General features: G+C 49.1%; 2 protein-coding genes and 1 long non-coding RNA gene across 6 annotated transcripts in view; 2 read left to right on the top strand and 1 right to left on the bottom strand.

The window, feature by feature from the left end:
* Positions 1-4,594, top strand: part of IL2RB (interleukin 2 receptor subunit beta) — a 22,554-nt gene extending 17,960 nt beyond the window's left edge. For both annotated transcript variants that reach the window (XM_032107158.1, XM_032107159.1), the window contains one exon: positions 50-4,594. In XM_032107158.1, coding sequence (XP_031963049.1) covers positions 50-877 — 828 coding nt within the window. In that variant the 3' untranslated portion in view covers positions 878-4,594. The remainder of the gene's footprint in view (positions 1-49) is intronic.
* LOC116443181 overlaps positions 1-6,717 on the bottom strand; it is a 19,787-nt gene extending 13,070 nt beyond the window's left edge. Inside the window, exon 1 of the long non-coding RNA XR_004239768.1 lies at positions 6,607-6,717. This is a non-coding gene — a long non-coding RNA (uncharacterized LOC116443181). The remainder of the gene's footprint in view (positions 1-6,606) is intronic.
* TMPRSS6 (transmembrane serine protease 6) lies at positions 6,131-24,396 on the top strand. Of its 3 annotated transcripts, XM_032107156.1 has the most exons (19): positions 6,131-6,545; positions 6,683-6,802; positions 8,448-8,604; positions 8,780-8,922; positions 9,097-9,164; positions 10,405-10,589; positions 13,302-13,343; positions 14,189-14,393; positions 14,728-14,864; positions 15,423-15,535; positions 16,013-16,122; positions 17,199-17,344; positions 18,298-18,396; positions 20,307-20,420; positions 20,706-20,822; positions 21,549-21,717; positions 22,116-22,387; positions 23,068-23,204; positions 23,886-24,396. In XM_032107156.1, exons 3-19 carry the CDS (start codon positions 8,457-8,459, stop codon positions 24,042-24,044), a joined length of 2,364 nt encoding a protein of 787 aa, XP_031963047.1. In that variant the 5' UTR covers positions 6,131-6,545; positions 6,683-6,802; positions 8,448-8,456; the 3' UTR covers positions 24,045-24,396. The 3 variants fall into 3 exon arrangements, with proteins under 3 accessions (XP_031963047.1, XP_031963046.1, XP_031963048.1); XM_032107155.1 differs by lacking the exons at positions 6,131-6,545; positions 6,683-6,802 and adding an exon at positions 6,809-6,901; XM_032107157.1 differs by lacking the exons at positions 6,131-6,545; positions 6,683-6,802; positions 23,886-24,396 and adding exons at positions 6,809-6,901; positions 23,568-23,716.

The raw sequence follows: 24,396 nt of genomic DNA, 5'->3' as shown, positions 1-24,396 counted from the left end.
TATACTTTGGTAGTCACAGTCTCTCTCTCTCATTTTTCTTTCCCATCAGAAATGGCTCTCCTCCCCATTCTCCACATCTTCCTACTGCTTGAACAGCACAATCCCAGAGATCTCCATGCTCGAGGTGATGCAGAAGAATGACCAGGAATCCCAGTTTCTACTTTCCAAGGGAACCCTGACTCCTGATTCTTCTGTAGAAACCAGTGTGCAATCTGGATCCAGCTGCTACACCAACCAAGGCTACTTCTTCTTCCACCTTTCCAACTCCTTTGAGATCCAGCCCTGTCAGGTCTACTTCACCTACGAGCCTTTCACCCAGGAGGGCAGTGGCAGCAAGGATGGCGAGTGTTACCAGGCTCTCCCCTCCCCAGACCTCTGCACACTGGCAGAGGGCATGAACGTGTTGCCCAGCAACTTCTTTCACTGTATTGAGGCAACCCAGGGCTCCCAAAACAGCTCCTTCATGGAACAGACAGAATGTGAAGCCCAGCAGGCCATGGCTGTTCCTGGGGCTCTCCAGTCGAGTGAAGGGACCTCACCAACACCGTTTCTGGAACAGGATGAGAAGGTGATGGACAAAGCAGTTTCACAACCTGTTGGGCCCGTGTGCCAGCTGGACACTGACTTTCCTGACCCACCGGACCTGCAGGACAGCGATACTGTCACTGTAACGGAGGGGAGTGGGAAGGGCGGTCCTCCAACTGACCCCTGCACACCAGCAGCAAGTGCTACCTCTGCCTTCTCCCAGCCTCCACCTCTAAGGCAAAGGCAGGATGAGGATCCATGCAAAACAGCCTTCTCCAGCCAGGTCCCAAACACTGGTGCCTACCTTTCTCTGAGGGACCTCCAGAGCCAGTACAGCCATTGCTCTGTCTAGGATCTGCCTGGAGGAGACCCACAGGTGGGGAAGGCCACCCCTGCAGGGAGGGCTAGATGGACATGAATGTAACTTCAGCATCAATCCCATCGGGACTGCTCACTAATGAGGCTGAGAACACAGGCCAGCAAGGACTCACCTTCATAACTGAACCTGTTTTTCTGTTATTACTGGCTCCGATGGTGTAGAAACTCCTCACACTTCTCAAGTGACACTCCAAACCTCACCATCTCGTTTTTCCCTTCCCAGCTCCCAGTAGGAGACTGTGCCAGCACTTCCATGCTCTGCATTTTGGTGTAAAATAGCACTCAGCTTTGAGGCTGAGCAAGCATATGGTCTGTTTGCCTCATCCTGGCCTAAAAACCTCTAATGGGAGGGAGAAGTGCCTGAAGATGCGATTTTGTACAGGGGACAATAACACTGCCAGTCAGTGCTGGGGTTGAAGATGAAATGGATGAAGACATCTCCTCCTGACTGACCAAGGGTGTGATTTTTTTCTATGATGTCCCCACTTTAGGTTTTAAGCAGAGATTACATCCTAAGCTACTTGGTCCAGCTTTAGACTTGAGAGTCTAGACCTTAGAGTCTCTAAGGTCAGCTCAGAGTACAACTGTGTCAGCTGTCTAAGCAGTGCAGTGTAAAAAAGAAATCCCCATTATTGGGTTAAAAATACTGGGGAAATCCCCTCCCTCTCTTTCTTTCCTCCAGCTCTGATGGTGGCAGTAAAAAGAACTCAGACAGTTTCCCATTTTGCTACAATATTTTTCATGAAATCGAAAGCCTTTCTGCCCTGCTGGCAAGCTACAGTTTTTTGACTACGATAAGCTGATTGCAGAATAGTTCATCCCACATCCTGTATTAGTGGAAAACAGCACAACGGTGCTGCCTATTCCTTCCATTGCTCAAGGGAAACCATTGCCTAATTAGCAGCAAAGATGTGGTGAATGAGCCCAGAAAAGCAACCCACGAATCAGCACCTTTACTGAACAGAAAACCTCAATCCACTTACAAAGAATGGGGATAGCACTTCATTGTTCTTCTTCCTCTACATGCCCTGATCTGGGTTGAGGAAAAGCCACAGAAGTGGTAAGGCGAAGGAAGACAAGTTGTTCTGGTTACATCGACCCCTGCATTGACCATTTCTACCATCTGTCCATTTTTTTGCCATATTTCTGGACTTTTCAGCAGTGGGAAAATACCTTAGCCATGTGCTAAGAGTTCCTCTTATCTCCTAAAAACTCTTCTAAGAGAATTTATACCAGAAAGCTCAAGGATATTGAACTTGTTAGTGCTCCTGTCACAGCTGTGAGTGTCAACTAGAACTAATTCTTTCCTACCTCTGCCTGTCCAATCATGGGGATTTTCTCCTCCTACACTGTTACCTGACCTGGCAGTATGCATCCTGAATATCATTATAAGTCCCAGGTGCAGGGTCACCCTCTGGCTTGGATTTCACTTCAAAAGAGCTTCTCGGAGGAGTTGAGCCTGCTTGTAGCTGGGAGGGCTCTGGGAACTATTCTCTCATCAGTTTCTTCACCACCTGTCTCAAGACATAGACTGCTCCATTATGTCCAGGAGAAAACAGGAGAGGACCCCACAGCTTCCCAGATAAGGAAGCATCAGGTTTTTCCAGCTGTTTCCTGTACTTTTAGAATCTTCCCATATGGACTTTGAAAAGAGACACAAACTCCCTTGCCTCTGATGGGCAGTTTGCTATCCTACATGGGCCAAGGATCCAAGCTGCACTGTCCTCATGTAGACCTTCTTAAGCTTTTCTATTTTCCTTCATAGAATCACTAAGGTTGGAAAAGACCTTCAAGATTATCTAGTCCAAATTTTGACTGAATACCACCATGCCCACTGAACTATATTGCAAAGTGCCACATCTACTTGTTTTCTGAACACTTCAGATGTGACTCCACCATTTCCCTGGGGAGCCTATTCCAGTGTTTAACCACTCTTTCAGTGAAGACATTTTTCCTGATATCCGACTTGGACTTCCCCTGGTGCCATTTGAAGTCATTTCCTCTCGATCTATCACTTGTTATCTGGAAGAAGAGACCGACCTCCACCGTGTCACAACTTCCTCTCAGAGAGCTGTAGAGAGCAGTAAGATCTCCCCTGAGCCTTCTTTTCTCCAGGCTAAACATCCCCAGCTCCCTCAGCTGCTCCTCACAGGACTTGAGTTCCAGATCCTTCTCCAGCTCCACTGCCCTTCTCTGGACACACTCCAACAACTCTGTGTCCTCCTTGTAGTGAGGGGCCCAATCCTGGACGCAGGATTCAAGGTGGGGCATCACCAGTGCTGCATACAGGGGCATGATCACTGCCCTGGTCCTGCTGGCCACACTATTGCTGGTACAAGCCAGGATGCCATTGGCCTTCTTGGCCACCAAGGCACACACTGGCTGATGTTCAGCTGCAGTCAACCAGTACCCCCAGGTCCTTTCCCACTGGGCTGGTTTTCAGCCACTCTGCCCCCAGCCTGCAGCGCTGCCTGGGGTTGTTGTGACCCAAGGGCAGCACCTGGCACTTCACCTTGTTGAACCTCATACAACTGGCCTTGGCTCATCAATCCAACCTGTCCAGACCCCTCTGCAGAGCCTTCCTACCCTGCAGCAGATCAACACTGCTGCCCAGCTTGGAGTCATCTGCAAACTGACTAAAGGGGAGCCCTTGATGCCCTCATCCTGATTATCGATAGACCTTAAACAGGACTGGCCCCTGTACTGAGCCCTGGGGAGCACTGCTGGTTAGCTGCCAACTGGATTCAACTCCAATCACCACAACTCTTTGGGCTCAGCCATCCATCCAGTGTTTTACCCCACAAAGAGTACACACATCCACGCCACGGGCTGCCACTTTCTCCAGGAGAACGCTGTGGTAGACAGTGTAAAAGGTTTTACTCCAGATTAGGTGGACAGCATCCACAGCCTTTCCCTCATCCACCAAGTGGGTCACCCTGTCATAGAAGGAGATCAGGTTGCTCAAGCAGGACATTCCTTTCCTAAACCCATGCTGGCTGGGCTAAATCCCTTCCTTGTTCCCTGCCTGCCATGTGATGGCACTCAAGGTGACCTGTGCCATGACCTTTCCTGGCACTGAGGTCAGGCTGACAGGGCTGTAGTTCCCCAGATCCTCCTTCCAACAATTTTTGTAGATGGATGTCACACTGGCTAACCTCCAGTCACCTGGGATCTCCCTGGCTAGCCAGGACTGCTGAGAAATGATGAAAAGTGGCTTGGTGAGTTCTTCTGCCAGTTTTCTCAGTGCCCTTGGTTGGATCCCATCCAGCCCCACAGACTTGGGAGTGTCTAAGTGACACAGCTAGTCACTAACTACCTCCTCCTGGATTACAGGAGGTTTATTCTGCTCCCTGACTTTCCCTCCTAGCTCAGGGGTGTGGGTACCCTGAAGACATCTGGTCTTCCTGCTAAAGACTGAGGCAAAGAAGGCATTAAGTAGCTCAGCCTCACCCTTGATGTCAATATTCCCCTGCCACATCAAATGAAGGATGGAGATTCTCCTTGACCCTCTTTTTGTTATTAATGTATTTGTTATTTTTTATTACAGTGGCTAGATTGAGTAGCTGGACTTTCTAATTTTCTCTCTGCATGACCAAACTATGTATCTGTACTCTTCCTGAGTACATCTTGCTGCTGAGTACAAAAAAACAGGTTTGCTTCTCTGTAAATAAACAAAATATTAAGTAATCTACAGTGTTTTTCTGTCCTTTGGGGTGGGGGGAAGTTATTAACAGCTTTTCTAAAGAGGGAACTAGGTAAAGTTTTGCTCAGACTAATATACTTTTAGCTCTCCTTCCTACTCCCTGCCCCAAGGGACTCAAGACACCTAAAAAAGAAAGCAGAGTTAGAGGTGATCCTGTTGCAAACTCCTGAGGACTGTCCTGCTGGCTCAGTATTTTTCCACCCCCCCCCCCCCCCCCCCCCTTTTTTTTGTGAAAATGTTGACAGCTTTGGAGCTGGCAAGCTGTTAGCATGGCTTTCGCAGCCATGCTGGGTGTGAATGTGTGACACACTGCGGCAGGAAGTGCTCAGCGTCAGATCTGGCGATAACCGGACCTTTCTTCCAGGAAGACGAGATCATGTGGTCTCCTATGTGAGTAACACAGGTTGCAAATGCCAGAGTTCGTAACACTCTCAGTGATTTGGGGACCTTTCACTGCTGGGTTCCCAACAGCTCTTTGGAAATGTCACACGAGAGCAGTCGCCTCTCGAGCCCACGAAAACACCGTGTGTAGTTCACAAACCCACAGAAACACGCCACGACCGTGTCCATCAGTACCAGAGGCAAACCAAAGCTGAATAACAGCACTGTGTGGAAAATATTGGTGTAGAAAATATCAAGCTAGCAGCCACAGGCACGAGTCCTCTCTTTATCTTAAGCCTAGAGACAGCAAAGATAGCTGTCACATCTCTCATCTCCTTTCCAGGATACGTTGTTCATAAATAGATATCACTCTCAGCCTCCTCCCACATCTCTTCCTTTTTTTTACTGTGGAGAAACAGAAAGTAAGGGGTACTTGCAGTAAAAAAATTCCTCTGAAGTCACATCTGATCAAGGGTTTGGGTCCTTGGTTGATTCAAAAGCCTGTGGTGATAGATGTGGTATGCTTGCTTAGATAGATCAGATTGAGATTCTGCATTTTTTTGTTCTGCTGAAAACACCAGAGAAGGACGATTCTTCTTTCCAGGAAAATTTAATTCAAAAAAGTAAGGTCTTTGGCACTGAGAAATACCCTCAGATAGGTTCTGACCCACTGTGGCAAGCCCTCATAGCATAAACTCAGAAAAGCTGTATATGAATACATGTGTGCCTAAAGATGCAGCTAGTCACTCATTATCTGTGGAAATTCTAGTTCAAAGTAACTTTTTAAAGTGAAACCAGGTCTCAAATCTCTTGAGAAGTTCTGAAAGCATTCCCAGTCAAACACTACAGCATTCTATCTACATTTAATGTTTATCTACTAAAATCCACTATGAGGCAACTACAGCAATGGCTTTTGGTCTTCATGCACTCCCAGACAAAACCTGGTCCAGTGGCAGAGCTGAAAATATCTATCCCTGCCCAGCTGCCAAAATGAGCCCAAGTGAGCCCTGGCTCAAATGAGCTCAACGTCAGGTCGATGTCACTGGCTGGAGCTCAGCCCTGGGTCAGGAGTCACCCATTTATTGACAGAATAACTCTGTTTACTCTGCTCTAGCTGCGGTGTCTCTGCTTTTTGTGAAAAACAAAGGGGCACATACAGACCTGCAGGACTGCAAGCAGAAGGTTATGTAGGAAAAGTAGCTGAGGAGGAGGACCTGGGGCTGGAAGAATAGCAGATGCTGCAGGGAGGCATAAGTGGTGGTGCAGCTGAGTGTGGGGAGCCCCGTGTCAGGAGAGTGGGCAGCGGGAATTGCAAGCAGACAAGAGCGAGTCTCTGAGGCTGGCACTGAGAGGCACTGTGCTTTGCTTTCATCCGCCTGAACACTGTGGCAACCAGACCCACTGTCTACTGCTGTCTTCCCTCTTTCCAGCCATCTACACCTGCAAGCCAGCATCTGCTCCATCCCTGTGCAGGGGAGCACACACCGATGAGACCAAAGAGGGTGCCTAAGAAATACAGCAGTTGCTCAGCAACTCCTTGTCCCCCGAGGAGGACAACGTAAGCGATCTGCACCCGTCTCCTGGGTTGCTCTTCTCTGCACAGCTGAAGGTGCTCCTACCTTGACTTTTTCTGGACTTCCCCTGCTCAGCCTGCAGATCTTCTCCCACTTTAAGCCTCCAAACCCTCAATTTCAGAAAAGGAAAAAGCCATCGTGCAGGGTACGCTGACCCACTGCGGCAGGACGGTGCAGGACAAAGGCCGAGCTGAAGGGACATGGCACGGGGTTATTGATCACTGAGGAGACCTTGAGCTGGGTAAATAGACGTCCTGCTTTCTCCCACTCTCCCTGCAGGTGTGAGCTGGCTTGCCTAGGGGTGTGGGCCAGGTCTCACAGGCAGCAGCAGGCTTTAGAGGTAGGTCTGCAGCTCTGGGGGAAACCCCAGTGCCTGCCACCAAATCTACTAACAAAGAGGCTCTTCTGCTGCTTCCTGCCCTCCCTCCCCTGCCCCTCCATCTGCGGTTGTGTGCTTATGCCTGCTGTTTCTGAAGGGATGCTGTGGTAGCGGAGAAGTGCCCTTGCCCTCCTGGACTACCCAACTTGGCTCCTTGGGGAGCAGATCCTTCCCAGAGGCTGTGCAGAAAGGTACCCCAGAAGGAGCGAGGGAGGGCAGTCTGTGCTGGACCTGTTAGTGCCACCCTCCTCTCTGGAAGGGTGTGTTACAGCAAGTGGATGTGTGACTGCTTGTCCGGGTGGGGGTGTTCACCAGGCTGGGCATAATGCTCTGGAGTGAGTTACCTGGTGCTTACACTCTGCAAATGTGTTTCCATGTTGCAAGGCAGCCTGGAGGGCTTGGGGCTCTGCAACTGGCGGGGAGGAGGCTGAAAAGCCCACTCACCCTTATCAGGTGATGCTCAGTGGCATCCACATGGGCTAAAATGCGCATGAGGCCAGCCACCTCTTCCCTCAGCTGTAGCAAGTCCCTCCCATGCACTCCTCTCCCCAGGTTCACGTGCACCACTGGGCACAAAGATGACTCACAGACACACAGACAGGACACAAGCATTCCACAAGACTTCTGTGTCCTCCCATGCAGATGCATTCACATCCCTTTCCCCTCCAAAACAGAAATGCAGAAAGCCTTTGAGGGCAGGCATGCACTGCGTGGTGGCAGGGGAAAGGAGGAGGAAAATGGGTGACAAAACCAGTATTAGTGTGGCTCTGTCAGGCAAAGGTATTTCTTATCCTCAGAGTGTGGGGCTGACAGAAGGGATGCAGTCAGGAAGAAGCAAAAGAAGCAGCCTGGGGGAGATGTGGGGTAAAGGAAAACAGAAGGTGTCCCCTGGCACAGGCAGAGGGTGGTGAAGGGCTGAATGTTACTCAGGTGCTCTCTTCTCATTAGCTCAGCTATTGAGCCAGTGCCAGCGTTGGCTTTGCCTGGGAACACACGGTCTGGTGGGAATGGCAAGGTTTGCTTACTTTTAGGGATCAAGATAAAAATGGCATGGCAGGCAAAGTGCAACTTCAGGCTCCCAGGCTGTGGCTGGATCATGCAACTTTTGCTCACATTTCAGGTCACAGGTTTTCTTCTGCATCGATTTCTAGATCAATAAAATACCAGTTTTAAAACAATTCCCAGCCTGGGGGACAACACTTTTGTATTCAGAGGAATTCATTATTGTACTCATTTGTGGTTTTGACAGAGGCAGAACCCAGAGAATGCCTTTGAAAACTGAGGGATTGCCAAGAGATGTAGACAGGACAGTGTCCTGGAAGCCTGTATCCCACTGATTTAGCAGTTTTACCCACATTTGCTTTGAGCAAAGTCTTTCATGGTTTGCACAGTCATCTCTTGGGGCTGTAGATCTTGGGAGAGGAGGACAGATTTGGCATAACACCTCCAGAGAGGGTGTAAAGGGAAACAGAAAAACCAGCCTGACCTCGGCATGCTGTGTCACCAGACGCGCCTGATGGAGGCCGAGGAACAGGAGGAAGACTCCAGCTCGCTCTCAAATGACAAATCAGAGACTAACTCACGTCGCTGCCTCCGCTATGTGCCCCTTGGGATAGCCTTTCTTGTGCTGGCTGGAGCTGCTGCAGCCACCTGGTATTTCCTAGGTAAAAATTCACATGTTTTTTTCCCCCTGCAGGAGGTGGATGGGGGATAGTCAAAGCAATGCCCAGCCCGAAGCACATTGGTGACTCTGGGGGATCTTTGGGTAGTCATAAACATGGGTAACCCCCTGTTTCCTATGTATCACTGAGGTAACTCAGTAGTGTCTTCTCTTGGCAGACTACAGACCATGGCACCTGGAGCCATCTGTCCTGCAGTTTTACTGTGGCAGCCTCCAGGTCCTCAACCGCCGGTACTCCCCGGACCTCGGGCAGGTGGAGTCCAGAGCCTTCTGGGTGGAGTCAGCTAAGCTCCAGAACATGGTGAGGGCAGTTTCATGAGCGGAGCCAGCCCTGAGGCTGCTCAGTCAGTAGAATGAGGAAGGGATAAGGCACCCCCATCCAAGGGCAGACTTGCCTGTATGGCAAGAGGGATGAAACATCAGATCAGGCACTCTAACATTGCACTGTAGTTCTCAGACGACATTCTCATTGCAGCTGAAGGAACTGATTCGTGCCACAGAGCTGGGTCGATACTACAACTCGAGCACGGTGTATGCCTTTGGGTGAGTAGCACCCACAGCATATTTGCCTGTTTGTGTGTGAAAGCTTCCAGTAAACTGTACTCTGGTTTCACTGAAATCTGCCCATGACAAACTTCTGCAGTCCCTTCCATGAGCTCCAGGCTAGGCTGGACAGTCCAGATTCAGAATGATTTCAGCATAACAGAGCTGGGGATATTTTGATGTTCCTGTTTATCCCAGGTCAAGATGAAAAGCCAAAACTGAGAAATTTTTCAGTGAGGCAGAAGTTCAAGAGAGCAAAAAAAAAAATCATTGGGAAGAGATTAAAAAAAAATTTGTCTTGGCATTGTCAGTAGAAACTAAACAGCTGGAAATTGATTTGTCTAATTCAAGAAAGCTATTTTATGGCCTGACTCTAGGCACCAGAAGGGAGAGGCCAGAATGCACCATGAAAAAGTTATTCCTGCAAAGAAGCATGGACCACCTGGGAACAGGATAACAGTGGAATGGGACAGATGTGGGACTACAGCTTTGCAGGTCATAACAGTAGATCAGGATAGCAGAAATAATTTCCAGACTGATGGTCATTTGCTTCTGATTTTTTTCCTATGAAAACCACACCCCTAAATCAGTCCTTCACCTGAGGAACATTCCAGCTTTGATGTGATTCCATTTTCAACTGGGGAAAGAAGTGTTTCGCTTGCACATCTTCCTCCAGCCTTTTATTGAACAAAGATGTGTTTCAACATCTCCTTGCCTTCCCCCAGCCAATTTTCTCTGCCAGCTGGTTGAACAGAACTTTCCCAGTCACAGTCTCTTGCAGCTTTAGCCTGCCCAGCATTAATGGGTTGTGGTAAGGTTCCTGGTCATAAATCATCCACTTGTCACCACTGGGAGATGAGACAAAGTCTTGGGCTTTTATTTTCAACCCCTGGTCAGTAGTACTCAAAGGTCATTTCTACCTGAAATTAGACTACTCATTAGACTAGTCTTGATTAATTGCCACATTAATTTGAGCTCATATGGTCATCACTAAAGCCAGATGGCATAGAAAGGCTTCTTCCGATAAAGCACCGAGCATTGACTCACCACACCATGGACATTGCAGCTCTCCTGCCCCACTCAAAATGGTTCCTCTGAGTCACAGCAGCAGAACTGGAAAGTCTACACAAATGTGTCTGATTGTGGAAAAACAGTGGGGAGGGTTAATCTCCTGGGTTTTTCTCTCCAGTAATTCTGGAGATGAAGAGCAAGAATATTTCACATGCTATTTCTCTGTTAGGGGGGGAGCCCTGACCTTCTTCTTCTGGTTCACCCTCCAAATCCCTGAGAGTCAGCAGAAGGAAGCAACTGCTGAGAGGGTAAACACAGTGCTCCACCAAGAGCTCTCCACCAGCTTCAACAGCTCAGGCAGCCTGTCCTACCAGACGGAGTACAGGATCAACCCAGACTCTCTGGTTCTCCTGGGTAAGTACCAGCTGCTCAGCTGTGGCCTGAGCACTCAGAAATGCTCCACAATGTATAATGTTAGGAGAAAAGGCCAGGACTCACTATTGAAGGAGACAGAAAAAATTTGAAGAGGATGAGGGAAATAGTAAGGATCAGGAGATACAATTACTCACATTTTTTCCTGATAGAGAAAAACTGAAGTTTGATGTTAAAAAAAAAAAATAGTTCCTTTGAAAGATTAAAATTATTGGAGATGCACCTGACCATGATCAGATAGGTAATTTTTTTTTCAGCCATCAGCTTTGGCTTCTGTAGAGCAAGATCTTAGACAGGTCATGACTTTGATCAGCTCAGCTTGAAAATAGAGAGCATTTAGGTTTCCTGCTTTCCTTTGGGAGATTATTCCAGACTATTTGATAGAGAGAACAAAAGCGACATATCTGAGTCACCACTAAGTCTTCCTCTGAGACAAAGCATCATTGTCACTTCAGTTCTTGATGTATGATTTTAAGGATTATTTATTGCTGCCCACAGTGAAGGTCACAGCCTGTTTAAAAAGCCACCCATGCAAAACTGGTCTAAAGTAAGTGTTAGGTAAAGGACTAGGGATGTAGCTATAGTCAATGCATACAAGTCCAATGGAATTTATATTTATAATGATCTTTATAATGAGGCTTAACTTGTCAGCCTGGTCTGATCCCTCTTACAGAGTCCCAAATCTCCCAGGTTTTAAAATACACTGTGTTTATTATCTCCTCTTGGGACTCCTATTTCCAAGTTTCTTCTTCCCATGAGATGTTACATCTCCAAGTTGGTTTCTTCTTTTTTCCTAGACATGCTATCTTGCATTATTCTAAGATAAAGCTTCTTTTATTATATCCTACAGATACCTCCTTTACCTTTTACCCCCACATCCCAATTGTTTTGTGGGTCATTTTTTGGTGTCCATAAAGAAAATTCAATTTCCTCTAAATGATTTTCCCTCCCTCATCCAGATAATCATTTTAAGACCCTAGTCAGAAGCTGCATTGGCATCTCATCAAGACATCTCCTCCCACAGTTACCATTAGTTCCTTATTTCTACTTATGATTTGTTTCCAGCATACCAGACCCTATGCTCAGCCAATTTAAACGAACTTTCTTAACAAAGATATCACAAGGAAATATGCTGAATCCTTCCAAGTCAGCTCATCTAGGATTTTCATTTTATTTGCTCACTGCATAATGCAACTCATAAACAAATAAAAATGATGGTGCCATAATTTTAGCTGTTCCCAGTTCCCTCTTACTTGCTTTGCATCTGTTTCACTGTTTTATTCATTTCAGCAGACCACACTTCTTTCTATTTTGGACTTAACACACCAGTTGTGGTTTATCCCGCTCCTTCTGCTTTCCCTAGTCCTTTCCACCTCCCTCTCCAGTCAGAAGTACAGTCTGATAACTGAGGCAAAAGCCAGAAACTTCTTATACTGCTGAGCCAGGGTGACCTCCAGCCAATGGCTTAACCTCTGGTTTCATTTGCCCTGTACAGTTAGAGTGAAAAAACAGCTAGCTCATAGCAGGTCATTAGCACTTCATTGCTTCCTGACAGACTCTTGCCGGGTTGCTCAGCTCTAAACATTCACTCTGCCTTGAGACACAGAGCTGCAAACCACTGAGTAGCACAGGAACCTCTCCAGTGCTTTACTTATTACTAACAGGCACACTCACCCCAGTAACACAGCTCCCCTCTTCCCCAAAAGTCTTTCAGGACTTCGTTTTTCAGGAACTCGGGCTTATTACCTTCAGATAAAAGAGTACTTACTACCAGCTCTGCACAAACTATTCCCTACAGCACATGAGCTTCGCTAGGATCCTGCCTTATGCCTGCAGGATCCTCTTTTCCACAGCATCTGTTTTTCCTATGACAAAACCACTCATCTCTCCCCATAGAATTGCTTAGAAACTACAGCAGGCCAAAGCCCTGACCTAGGCATACCCCCAACAACAGTCCTCACACCCAGCTGACCTCACAGTGCCTTTTATTTTGGCAATTATTCCCAGTAGCACCTGATCTCTGGCTGATTCCGGTTCAGCTGGGAGGCTGGAGAAAAGCCCAGGTCTCTTAAAGTGTTTTCCACCCCGTGAGTATTTTGCACAGATTTGTAGCCCTTGCTGGTCTCTTTCTCTGCAACTCCCTGCTCCAAAGGTGGACTCTATAAGGATGTCAAGTAGCCCATTGCAGAGTGGTCATCAAAAGAGGACTCCTTCTCCACCCTCAATAGCTCCCATGTGTTTGGGCACTCTTTAAACTGGGACAGCAGATGGTGAAGGCTCTGGGAAGTGGGATTGTGCCCTGTGATGTGGCTGGCAGAGGAGGGGGATGACTGCCTGAAGCAATGCCAGCTCTCCTGGGGAGAGGAAGAGGTCCCAGAACAGCACACGAAAATGGGCCAGGAAAAAAGGCAGAGAAGCCCATGGTGGGCTGGAAAGCATGAATTAGGGCTGCCAGATGTGGATCAGGGGCAGAGAAATTTCCCAGAGAAATGGGTTGGGGAAGGCAGGACTGAAACAGGTCCCTGAGAGCTGACAGAGGGGTAGCTGCAGGATGCCCCATGCTGAAGTTGTAAGTGAGCCAGTTACGTGAGGAAGGAAGGGAGTCCTCACCTGCCATGCTAGGTTGTCAGATTATCTTTTTTTATCCAGTTTATGCTTTTGTTTATCTTCCTTTATATATTTTTTTTCTAACAGAATCCAGTGTGAAAGACATAGTAGTGCTGAAATCCACTCTGGGTAGGCTACCTTTTCCTTTCCTTTTGAGTTCGTGACTTTATGGGAGGGATTTTCACAGGGGACAGAAAACTTATCTGCCTCCTGGAGTTGTAAATCCTGGGAAGGGGAGTAGGAGCAGGGGAGCACCAGTGCTGCTGCTTGTCCAGATCCAAACTACATGACTACTATGTACTGGATGGCTCTGGGCAGAGATACCAGCTGCCAGGGGCAATGCAGCCACCTCAGACTCTCTCCTAATGAGAACTGTGAAATAGCTTGGTGTACTGGTACCACACTGCTAATTCCAGGCCTCATGCAATACTGCTGAGTGGGGTGGGGATTTCCTGCGTGGCTCTGCACTGGATGTGCCTCATTTAGGAGTCTGTTGTCTTGGCAATGTTTGAAGATGCTTTTAGTAATTTCAGGCAGTGTTGTGAGTTCTCTGTCTAGCAGCTTGCATTAGATATGCTATTAGAAGCTCACTTTTAAGCTGACATTTACTCAAAAGTCCTGGTGTGAAAGTCTTCTGAAACCTGGAATTCAGATGAGGGAGATGTAAAGCCAGGAAGAATATAGGGCTGAGAGGAGAAAGAAGTAAAAACGTAACCTAAAGCCAGTGGAAGATAACTGTGCTGTGCTGATATTTAAAGCCTGAGGTAGTATTAGCTTAACCAAGGAAAAGGGGACAGTTCTTACAGAAAGAGAAACTGGGGCAATGGTACGAAAGGATCAGTGCCACCACAACATACGTAAAAGTAAACCGAGACCACTGGGATGAGTCAGCCTTACCCTAAAACAGGGCTTACGCTGATGTACCAAGTGACAGTCCCATATCTTAATTTCCCTTACAACCACCTCTGTTTCAGGTTGCTACAGGTACAGCTATGTCCAGGAGGATGACATCCTAAGGCTGGAGGGCCCTGACTACCTGGCCTCCAGTTGTCTTTGGCACCTCCATGGCCTCAAGGGCTACATGATCAAGCTACGCCTGGAGTGGACTCTGCCTGACTGCAGGGACCGCCTGGCAATGTACGATGCAGCCGGGCCCCTGGAGAAACACCTCATCACCTCGTAGGTAGCTCCCGAGCAGGGAGAACACGCTGGGGAAGGCAGGCAGGATGGCACGACACACCACAGCAGGGGAAGGTGTCAAGAGTACATCAGAGGAGGTTCTCTTTGATGTACAACCTGCCTGTTGCTGATGAGCTGAAGTCACTGATGTGGGATATGTCTCGCACAGCCATGCAGCAGGAGCTGTCACTGTTGGCCCTTTGTTTGGTTCAGTCAGTGCCTCACAACTGCTGTGTGTGGATAACACAGATCTCCATTGTCTCTCTTTCTCGTACTTCTCTTTTATTTGTTTATTGCTTGCTTCACTCCCATCCTTTTATCTCTTTCCCCTGAGGATCTATGGCTGCAGCCGGCAGGAGCCCATCGTGGAAGTCCTTTCATCTGGCCCTGTCATGTCCATTGTGTGGAAAAAAGCCATGTACAGCTACTATGACCCCTTCATCCTCTCAGCACAGGCGGTGGCCCTCGAAGGTGAGGAAGGCTGGAGGAGGGTGGTTGTAGTTACAAGGAGAATACGGGTTATCTCCTGCAGTATCAGAGCTCCTGGAGGTCCTGCATCCCTACTAGGGGCAGAATTCCCTCTGGATTGCAAGGGTGGTCAGTAAAAGGCAGGTTACATGTTGCTGCCTCGCAAGCCACTAGCATGTGGCTTGAGACTTTACAGCTCAGGGGCTGGCACGCAGCACCTGAGTGACTGTGATGCTTTAGGAGAAGGCCAAGCTCTCACGCATGGACAGACCAGATGTGGCCTGGACATCGCATCCACATGCGCTTGTAGATGAATGTCAATCTAACATAAGACACTAAGACAGCAAAATACATTACCATTACACTTCTCTGGACAAGAGGGGGAGGCTACAAAGGTTGCTGGGTAGAAATGGCTGCTTGAAGGGAGACAGCACAGCACCCCAGTCACCTTTGGCATCAGGCCTTAGAGTCCCTTCTCTCCTCCAGTGGGCTGGATACATGGCCTCCCCGGGCTGAGGCTGAGCTGACAGAGAGCAGGGCTTTGAATGTCTGTATTTACAGCTTGTGAAGTGAACATAACTCTGCGGGAGAGCCTGGAGTTGCAGGGGAAGATCGGCACCCCACACTACCCCAGCTACTACTCGCCCAACACGCAGTGCACCTGGCACATGATGGTAAGAGCCAGCTCCCACAAGAGCATCCATCCCATCCCCAAAACCCAGGCAGCACTCTGCACATTGTGGGGGGTACAGCCAGGGCTCTCAGTCAGATCATCATGAGAAGCAAGCAGAGGGTGGCAGCCTGCCCAACCTCCACATAAGGTGTGTTTCTGAAGGGGAAGGAGTCTAATATTACATACCAGCACAGAGATGCCATAGCTGAGGAGGAATCTGAAACCTCATCTCCAGAGGAGTTCTTCAAAACAGAACCACATTGATAGGAATTGAGAGGAATTGCCAGGCTTTGACACCAGCAGCAGAGGCACCCTGGGCTGTGGCACAGCTCCAGCTTAGAGGGTGCTTCTTTCTGACCTGCAATGTTGCCAGATAAGTCTGGCCTTCTCATTTGCTCTGCTCTTTTCTGACTTACGGAGTGTGCTGTAACGCTCCTGGGAGCCATCTGCCCTCTGCTCTGCACCCCCTTGTCTGCAGGTCCCATCCCTCGACTATGGGGTCACCCTCTGGTTCGACGCCTACGCACTCAGCAGACAGAAGCATGACCTGCCCTGTACCCAAGGCCAGTGGATAATTCAGAACAGAAGGTGTGTGGTGGGGTCCTGGTTTCTGTCTCTCACTTCCCACCTGGGATAAAACTGGGATTAAACCTCTGCAGGTTCCCTGCTCACTTCAGTCACCGTATTTGAAGAAGAAGAGCCACACACTGAGCTGCGCTCAGTGGCCACTCTTGGTGCTGGTGCCTCCTGCTTTTCTGCTCGTCTTGTTCACTCTCTCTCCAGTGAACACATTTCTTACAGATTTGCTTCGAGCTACCAACCTGCTTTCCCTGTCTTGCTGTTTGCATCAGGCTTCTTAGTTTTCTCCTCTGTGTGTAACCTTGGTGTCCTCCCACGTCTCCTGTGTTTGCAAATCTGCCTGTCACCACCTCTGCAATATTATCTGTGTGTGCCATTGCCTTGCATCCACCTCCGTACAAATCTTCCCTTTAGCTCCATATCCTCCTGCTTTGACTGCAGCCACTTCCCCTGCAGGACTTCCCACAATTAGCATCCATATGTGGCTGGGCCTGCTGCTCACCACTACCTGGGTGCAAAGGATGGAGAAGTTGTTGTGCTCCCCTCTCCTCAAAGCAAGCTCTGAGATAGATGGACCTACAGCTTTTGGGTTTCCTCCCACTAACTGTAAAATTACCTGTTTCCCTCCAAAACCTCCCCTGACCCATCTCATTAGTGCCTTCTCCATGGTTCCTGTGGAGGTAACTTGTTTTCCTATGAAGGGTCTGATCAAGAGGTTATGTTACCCTGGCTTAGGATTTCCACTTTTTCTCTCCCTGCCTTCCTCTCTTAAACTGTCAGTGCCACAGTTTCTACAACATGGTTTCTTCAGGAAGATGACAAAGGAGAATCTTCTTAAATTCTAAGAACTAAACTGCTTTGCATGGCCAGATCTCAGTGCTTGCCAGAAAGTGGGAAATATGCAAAGATAGGAGGGTCGCTCTGGACTCTGTATCTCACTTACACTGAAGGCATTTTGTATTCCTGGTTTCCCCACAGCACCCAGTCTGTGTGACCCCCTTCCCACCCCAGCCCCTCTGAGCCCCCTTGCCCTGCTCTGTCTCCTGCCTCCCTCTCCAAGCCACCCCGCCTGTGTTTCCCCTCAGGTTGTGTGGCCTGCGGACCCTGCAAGCCTACGCTGAGAGGATCCCAGTCACATCTTCTGCTGACATCACCATCACCTTCACCTCGCAGATCTCCTTAACCGGCCCTGGCGTACAGGCAGCTTACAGCCTGTACAAGCAATCTGACCGTAAGCTCAGGTTCTTCCCTGCTCCTTAGGGGGGTGGTGGGGACCAGCAACCCCTCTGCACTTGGCTTGTGCCAGGAGAAACACAAGGCACAGCCCAGGAACCCTAGGTGCCATCCACCATTCAGGAAGATGCTCACAAACCAGTGACACCAGTGATGACCCCAAAAGAAGAGGCAATTATGTGCAAAGCTGCTTCTGCACATGTGGCCCTGCCTCTTGTGGCCAGAGCATCCATGCAACAAAACCCAAGGTCACAAAGCTGCTTAAAATCTTACCCTCATGTCAATATCACGGGCTGGCCTTGGGAATTCAAGGAGAAAGCACCTCTGCTTGAAGCAATATTTGTTGCTAAATTTTGATTACAAGATCTCTTAGAGAGAGCTGTTTCCTGCTCACCTTGGAATCCGTGCAAACAAGACATAAATAAAACCGCACACAAATACACACATATGCAAATGCCACCCACAGTCTGTCTTTCCAAGGCTTCACCATCTTCCTCCTAAAGGGTGCCAGTAATGCACACCAGTCCCTGAATACATGCACCTGTCAACGTGTCTAACAGCAACCCCTTCAAGGTCCCACGTAAGTTTTGATCACAGCTCCAAAGAGTCTGTTTCAGCTTTCCCGTGGCATTCAGGAGACATGAAACTGCAGTGACCCCGAGGTATGGCGTGCCAGACAGGGGGTTATCCTGGATATTGCCCATTGGTACAATGTGAAACACGGAAAGCCCTCTTTCCCCTGGTGCATAGCCTGGCTCCATATGCCCCTGTCAAGAGCAGATGATGTGGCAGATTTTGGGGAGTGCAGTGAGTGCTGCCAGCACACTGCAGCAACGCTTGTGTGGTCAGGAGGGTGTGCAACTCTGCACTTTGTTTTCAAGCCATGGTGCTCTGTTGCCGGGAAGTTTCCAGTCACTGGCGACTGATTACTCTCTTTTGGTAATTTCACAGCCTGTCCTGGGGAGTTCCTGTGTTTGGTGAACGGTTTGTGCGTCCCAGCCTGTGATGGGATCAAAGATTGCCCCAATGGACTGGATGAGAGAAATTGTGGTGAGTGATTTGTTCTCCCCACTGGTCCCTGGTCTCAGCAAGACACAGCCCCTCACTCCTCCAAGGGTAGGGAGGGATGGGGAGGATTTGGTTGGCCAAGGCACAGCCTTGTACCTCAACTTCAGGAGCTTAAACCTCTGTGCCCTTAGAAGTCTCATCCCACTGCTGTATGGCTTTAGCCTGCTCTGGAAGGAGCAGTAATGCTTCTGGCTCCTGTCACAGCACAGCCTTCCCAAGAGAGTCCCCTAGTAGCCAAGAGCACCAAGAGTTCCAGGCAGCCTGAAAAAAGTCCTCTGCCCAAGCAGTCCCCCACCTTGTCCTGCTTTCCTCCCACTCAGTCTACAACCAACATCAGCCCTGGCCTACAGCCCCCTCTGCTGTCACACCACTCAGCAACCCCCTCCCCATTCACACTTCCCCAAGCCCACCGTCTGCCCTTCTGTCTCCTCTTTCCCCCCAGGCCATTTGTGACACTTAATCTGTACAAATCTTCACTCACATATTTTGCCCCAGTTTGGGAACATCAAAGTCCTTGATCAGCCTCAGTCAGTTCTTCATGCCAAAAGCAGTTAATGCTGATGCAGACTCCATCCTTAGCATCTCAGAACTCCTGCAGAGCCCCATTCTCATAGGAACAGTGATGCAGGCTTAGACATAACACCTAATTCGTCTGTTCTCTCATCTCTGGTGTGATGGGGGGCTCATCATATTGCTGCCACCACTTACTTTTCATTAGTTGTTTCCTACAGATGTTTTTTTACAGATAAAGAGCCCTGAACCACTGGAGACAGTGGCCAATTTTGAAAGATTCAGAGGAAGGTGTAGGAAAAGTCTAAAGTCAAAGGAAGGAGAAATATTTCTCAAGGAAGCTTTAATTCAATGCTAGAAATGTGAGAGCTCTCACAGGATTACCAAAGTTGGGTTTTGTATTGTCTGCAGTCTTGCTGATATTGTACTCTGTCCCATCATCCAGCTATCTGACATCACAGTTTGCATGCTTCCCTCCTGTAGACATGGATACCTTTGCATCCTTATGAATATCTAATCCTTTCTTGAATCCCAGTAGCTCCTTAGCCCCAGGGATATCGTGTCATTCAGTTCCACAGGCTGACACAGACCAAGACTGACAGAAACCCCACACTTTCTCAGTGTTTTCAAACATCACTTTATATTTGAAAAAGAAAATAGAGACATTATTATTTCTTCCTTTCTCGTACTCTTGCCACTGGTGCATCTCTGATTATTCACTCTATGTCTATATGGAACAGTCCCTGTCTTTAACATGAAAGTTGAGGATGTCTCAGACCTTCATGTGCCTTTAGTCATCTAGAAGCTTCATGCTATTAATGAAGAAATCATAGTCATTGCAGTAAGAAAATGGTACACACAAACAGAACAGTTCCTGCTATGGAAATCTGTAAACAGAAATCAAACTCTGCGATGGGCAGGCAGCTTAGGCCCATCTCCATCCTCCAATGTCCAGCAGAACTTATGGACACTGCGGAATCCATTGCTGGATTGTGACCCACGAGCTGAGGGTAACAGCAAGGCAGGAGGAATAGTGACATCACCAGACAGGATGCAGTCCTACAAAACCCTAACAAGGCAAGCAAACCAGGACTGGTGGTGGTAACTGAGGAGTCCATGGACCTCAAGGCAAGTACATAGTGCTGAGGCAGGTCTGAGACCAAGACAAGAAAAGTTAAGTCAGCAACAACAAAGTGTAAGACAGGGTCCAGGCACACCTACAATGCAGATCAGGAAAAGCTACGCAGCTGCACTATACCAGAGCTGGTCTTAAGCACAGCTTATGAGGTGTGGGAAGAGGCTGTAGAGACTACAGGACTTAGGACCCTGACCTCACACCTTGTCTTGCATGCCTGATTCCCATGTGCTTCCCTCCTGTGCAGTGTGCCCTGCAAAGTTCCAGTGCCGTGAGGACAGCACTTGCATCGAGTTCAGCAGGGTCTGCAACCAGCAGCTGGACTGTGTCAACGGGAGTGATGAGGAGTACTGCAGTGGAGGTAGGGAGGGGACAGTGCTGGGATGACAAATGCCCACCCCTGTGCTCGAGCCAAGGCTGTCTGTAGTGTACTTCCCCCATGTGACATAAGGGCACCATCTGGGAGGTAACTCGCCCAGCCTCCTCACAACGTTTGTGAGCTGTTTGTTTGTTCAGGAAACTCCCTGTCATCATTTATGGAGTTCCCCCAAGCTCTCTGCTGCCCTTTCTCCTCAGTTAAAGGACTTCAGGCTGCATCTACAACCAGCTGTCCTCTCTCAGCCTTGGTTTCCCTTCCTTTTTGCAGGAGTCCCTTGCAGTCCTTTCACCTACCGCTGTGAAGATGGGACCTGTGTGAAGAAACCCAACCCCCTGTGTGACACCACTGCGGACTGCAAGGACCTGTCTGATGAGAATCACTGTGGTGAGGAAATGATCAGCCACACCTCAGCCAGGCAGGTGCAGGAAGACACGTAGCTGCAAGTTGCCCCCTCTTTTCCCACCACCCAGAAGAAGCGCCCACCCTCCCTTGTTCCACCACCTTCTCCCCACCCCAGTCCCACAGTACCAGTGCCCCTGCTCCATCCTGCGGTGCCAGGGACAGCAGCAATGAGTCAACTCTGTGCTGAGCTGTGAGCAGGCACTTGCTCTGTGGACAGCTTCTCCCTGCCTCTCCCTTCAGGCTGAGGCATCAGGCCGGACAGACTTGTCTCACAGGCCTGGTTCTACCCACAGGCTGCCTGTTCGACCACTGTGTTGGCTTATATGCCATCGTACAAGGCTCCAGACAGGAAAATCACCCATGTCTGCATGGCTACTGGCAGGGAGGGAGTTTATGTTTTGATTTTCCCACTTGTTTTCTGCAGCCTTGGTAGGCAGTGAATCACTGGGAGGGTTTCCTGACAGCACAGCAGGCAGCACAGTCAGCATGCTGCCCCAAAGGCATCCCCAGGCTGCAGCTGGAGGTAGGGAACGCTGGGAGAGAGTGCTCACTAGACCCATCCTGGACAGTACATAAAGCATCTGCTGGCTGGGTAAGACAAGCAATTAGAGGTCAAACTCTTCAGTCAACTAAGCAGGAAAGGAAGAGCAGGCACAGTGTATCGTGTTCCCTTCCTTCCCTGAAGTACCTGCTGTGTCTCCTCCTCAGACTGTGGGATGCAAGCCCCTCTCAGCAGGATTGTGGGTGGTATGAATTCTGTGGAAGGGGAGTGGCCATGGCAGGCCAGCCTGCAAGTTCGGGGCCGCCACATTTGTGGGGGAACACTGATTGCTGACCGCTGGGTGGTCTCAGCTGCGCACTGCTTCCAGGATGAGAGGTAAATGGAGAGGGGAGGTGCTGGATAGAAAGATTTGCATTGCTTTCTATGTCATGCATAATTGGAAGCTCTTCTGACTGGAGAAAATGTCATGGGGCAGCTGCACCCCTCATCTGGCACCTCAGCCATGCTTCTCCATGGCTTGGAGCTGAAGAAAGGGGTATGGATACATGCAGTATTATCTGGGGGTGCGTGCAGGGAAAAGGGGGCAATGCTGGCATTTGCAGAGCAGCTTTGAGGGGGCAATGACAGTGGAAGATGCTTCACAGCTCCGTCTTTGTTTTGGCTTTGCGTTGTTCCCACATAAAGATGGAGATGTCAGCATGTGCTAGGATGGGGATAGCAGTACCTGCAAAGCCTGCCCTTTGGGTCCCATGCTCCTCTGCTGCATCCTACAGGCTGGCCTCCCCCTCCATCTGGACCGTTTACTTGGGCAAATACTTGCAAAATGCCACCGGCCATACAGAGGTGTCCTTCAAGGTTATCCATCTCTTCCTCCACCCTTATTACGAGGAGGACAGCCATGATTATGATGTGGCCCTGCTCCAGCTGGACCATCCTGTGATCATCTCATCCTTAATCCAGCCCATCTGCTTGCCTGCTCCTTCTCACATCTTTGAGCCTGGCCTTCATTGCTGGATCACTGGCTGGGGAGCCCTCAAGGAAGGTGGTAGGTTCAAGGTCTCTTAGTGGCCTACTGCAGCAGTGCTGAGGCAGAAACATAGGTTCAGATGTGTTGTAGGCACAAGAGGTTTCTGTTCATCCCAAAACATTGTGCTTTCTTCGCTCCTTTTGATTTTGGATAATAGGTTATGCAAAGTTACCTGTTGAGTGCCCTGAAACCCCATTTGGAGAGGCAGGCATGACAGTCTGGTAATCTATATGGGGACAGTGTGTGTTTCTTCCTCCAAGGACTAGAACAGCCCTTCAGGTCAACTTAGCGCCTTCACCCACCCACAGACTTGTTCCAGCTGCTTCCTAACTGGAAACACTCAGGAGTCTTTACAGAACTGGACAGTCCTGGTTTGTATTCTTAGACAGACGAGCTTAACAACCATTTCAGTGAGAAACAAACCCAAGACTGACAACCCAGAGGTTTCCCCAAAGCAGAATACCCCTTGTCCCAAAAGATGAAGTGCCCAAAACATATCCTTGTAGGGAAAGGAATGAAGGGGAATTTTACTTCTTCCATGCAGAAAAAGTGATCTGCTGAAAGTCAGAGACTGTGATGCCAGTGGAGAGCAGAACCGAAATTCCGATGGCAGGTTTCAGCATGCAGTGAGGTAGGCATGGGCTGGGGGAAGTTCCACCGTAGCTCACCTGTGCTACTTTTGGTGCTCTACCTTTCAGGGCACATCAGCAATGTTCTGCAGAAGGTGGACGTGCAGCTCATCCAGCAAAACATCTGCAGTGAGGCCTATCACTACATGATTACTCCCAGGATGCTGTGTGCTGGCTACTACCAGGGCAAGAAGGATGCCTGCCAGGTGACAGAGGAGTCATGGGATCAGGGGTGACTACCAGTGGTGGGATGTGTCCCAAGTCTCATAAATGCAATCCACAGTCTGAAATGAGGGGGAAAAGACTGTATAAGGTCCCTTTTCCAACACTTCCAACTAAGCTCTCATGACCACTTCTTCCCAGCATCCTTGCCTTAGACAGGATCCAAATACAGTTAAAATACTCTTTTCTCACTTCAGCCTGTTCTCCACTCTACCTCCCACTTTCAAGTCAGGTGACTACATCAGTCTCTTACACCCTCAGCCTCTTTAGCGCCTGCCATACACAGTAACCCGCCTGTTCCTTCATTACTATCAATCTCAAGGAATTCCTCTCTGCCATCCCTCAAGGAATCCAGTTAAATTCCATCAGCTTCCTTGCTTGCCACATGTTTGGAAATGCCATACACAGCAAGAGGAATCAGTAGAGCAATCAGCTTTTTGGGACCTGGCTGAGAGGGAGGAATTTGCACGATGAAGGAATAAATGAGTCAGATGTTTGCACTGTTTCTGGCGTCTACCTAAGGTACAAGGAATGTTGCAGATGTCCCAGGCACGAGTTGAGGGGATACAGGAATCTGTATACAGAGGGGCTCAAAGATGGCATAATCAGGCAGCAGCAGAACCTGGTGGATCACCATCACTTCATTTTACTTTTCTTTTTTCTAGGGTGATTCTGGAGGTCCACTGGCCTGCAAACAACCCAGTGGCAGATGGTTTCTGGCTGGTTTGGTCAGCTGGGGAATGGGATGTGCACGTGCAAATCATTATGGAGTATACACCAGGATCACTCAAGTGCTGGGCTGGATGAACCAAACCATGAGCTGAGAAAAGTGCATCTCTGTCTTCTCCCTATCACACCTACACTCACATGGCACTCATTCCTGATCTTGCTCACTTGCCTCTCAGAAAAAGAGTGTGGGATGTTGCCAGACCCAGGATGCTCTTCTGAACAGGGTTAAAAAAAGGCTGCTGCAGGGATTGTAGAGAAAAGCAGGCAGACCCTCTTCCCCATCAGTGCTTCCCAGGGAGCATCCCAAGGGGGTTTTAGGCCATCCATCCAAAAGAGGGGGGAAGGGAGGGAGGTGGGGGAGTTGTGGGCAATGACATGGCACACAGCAATAGTCCCAAGCCAATGGTTTCTGAGAAGAGGAATAAAGGGAGTTGAACTTTCCATGAA

The sequence above is a fragment of the Corvus moneduloides genome, chromosome 4 (genome assembly GCF_009650955.1).
Source record: "Corvus moneduloides isolate bCorMon1 chromosome 4, bCorMon1.pri, whole genome shotgun sequence".
NCBI lineage: Eukaryota > Metazoa > Chordata > Aves > Passeriformes > Corvidae > Corvus > Corvus moneduloides.
This window is presented reverse-complemented; position numbering and strand designations above follow the sequence as displayed.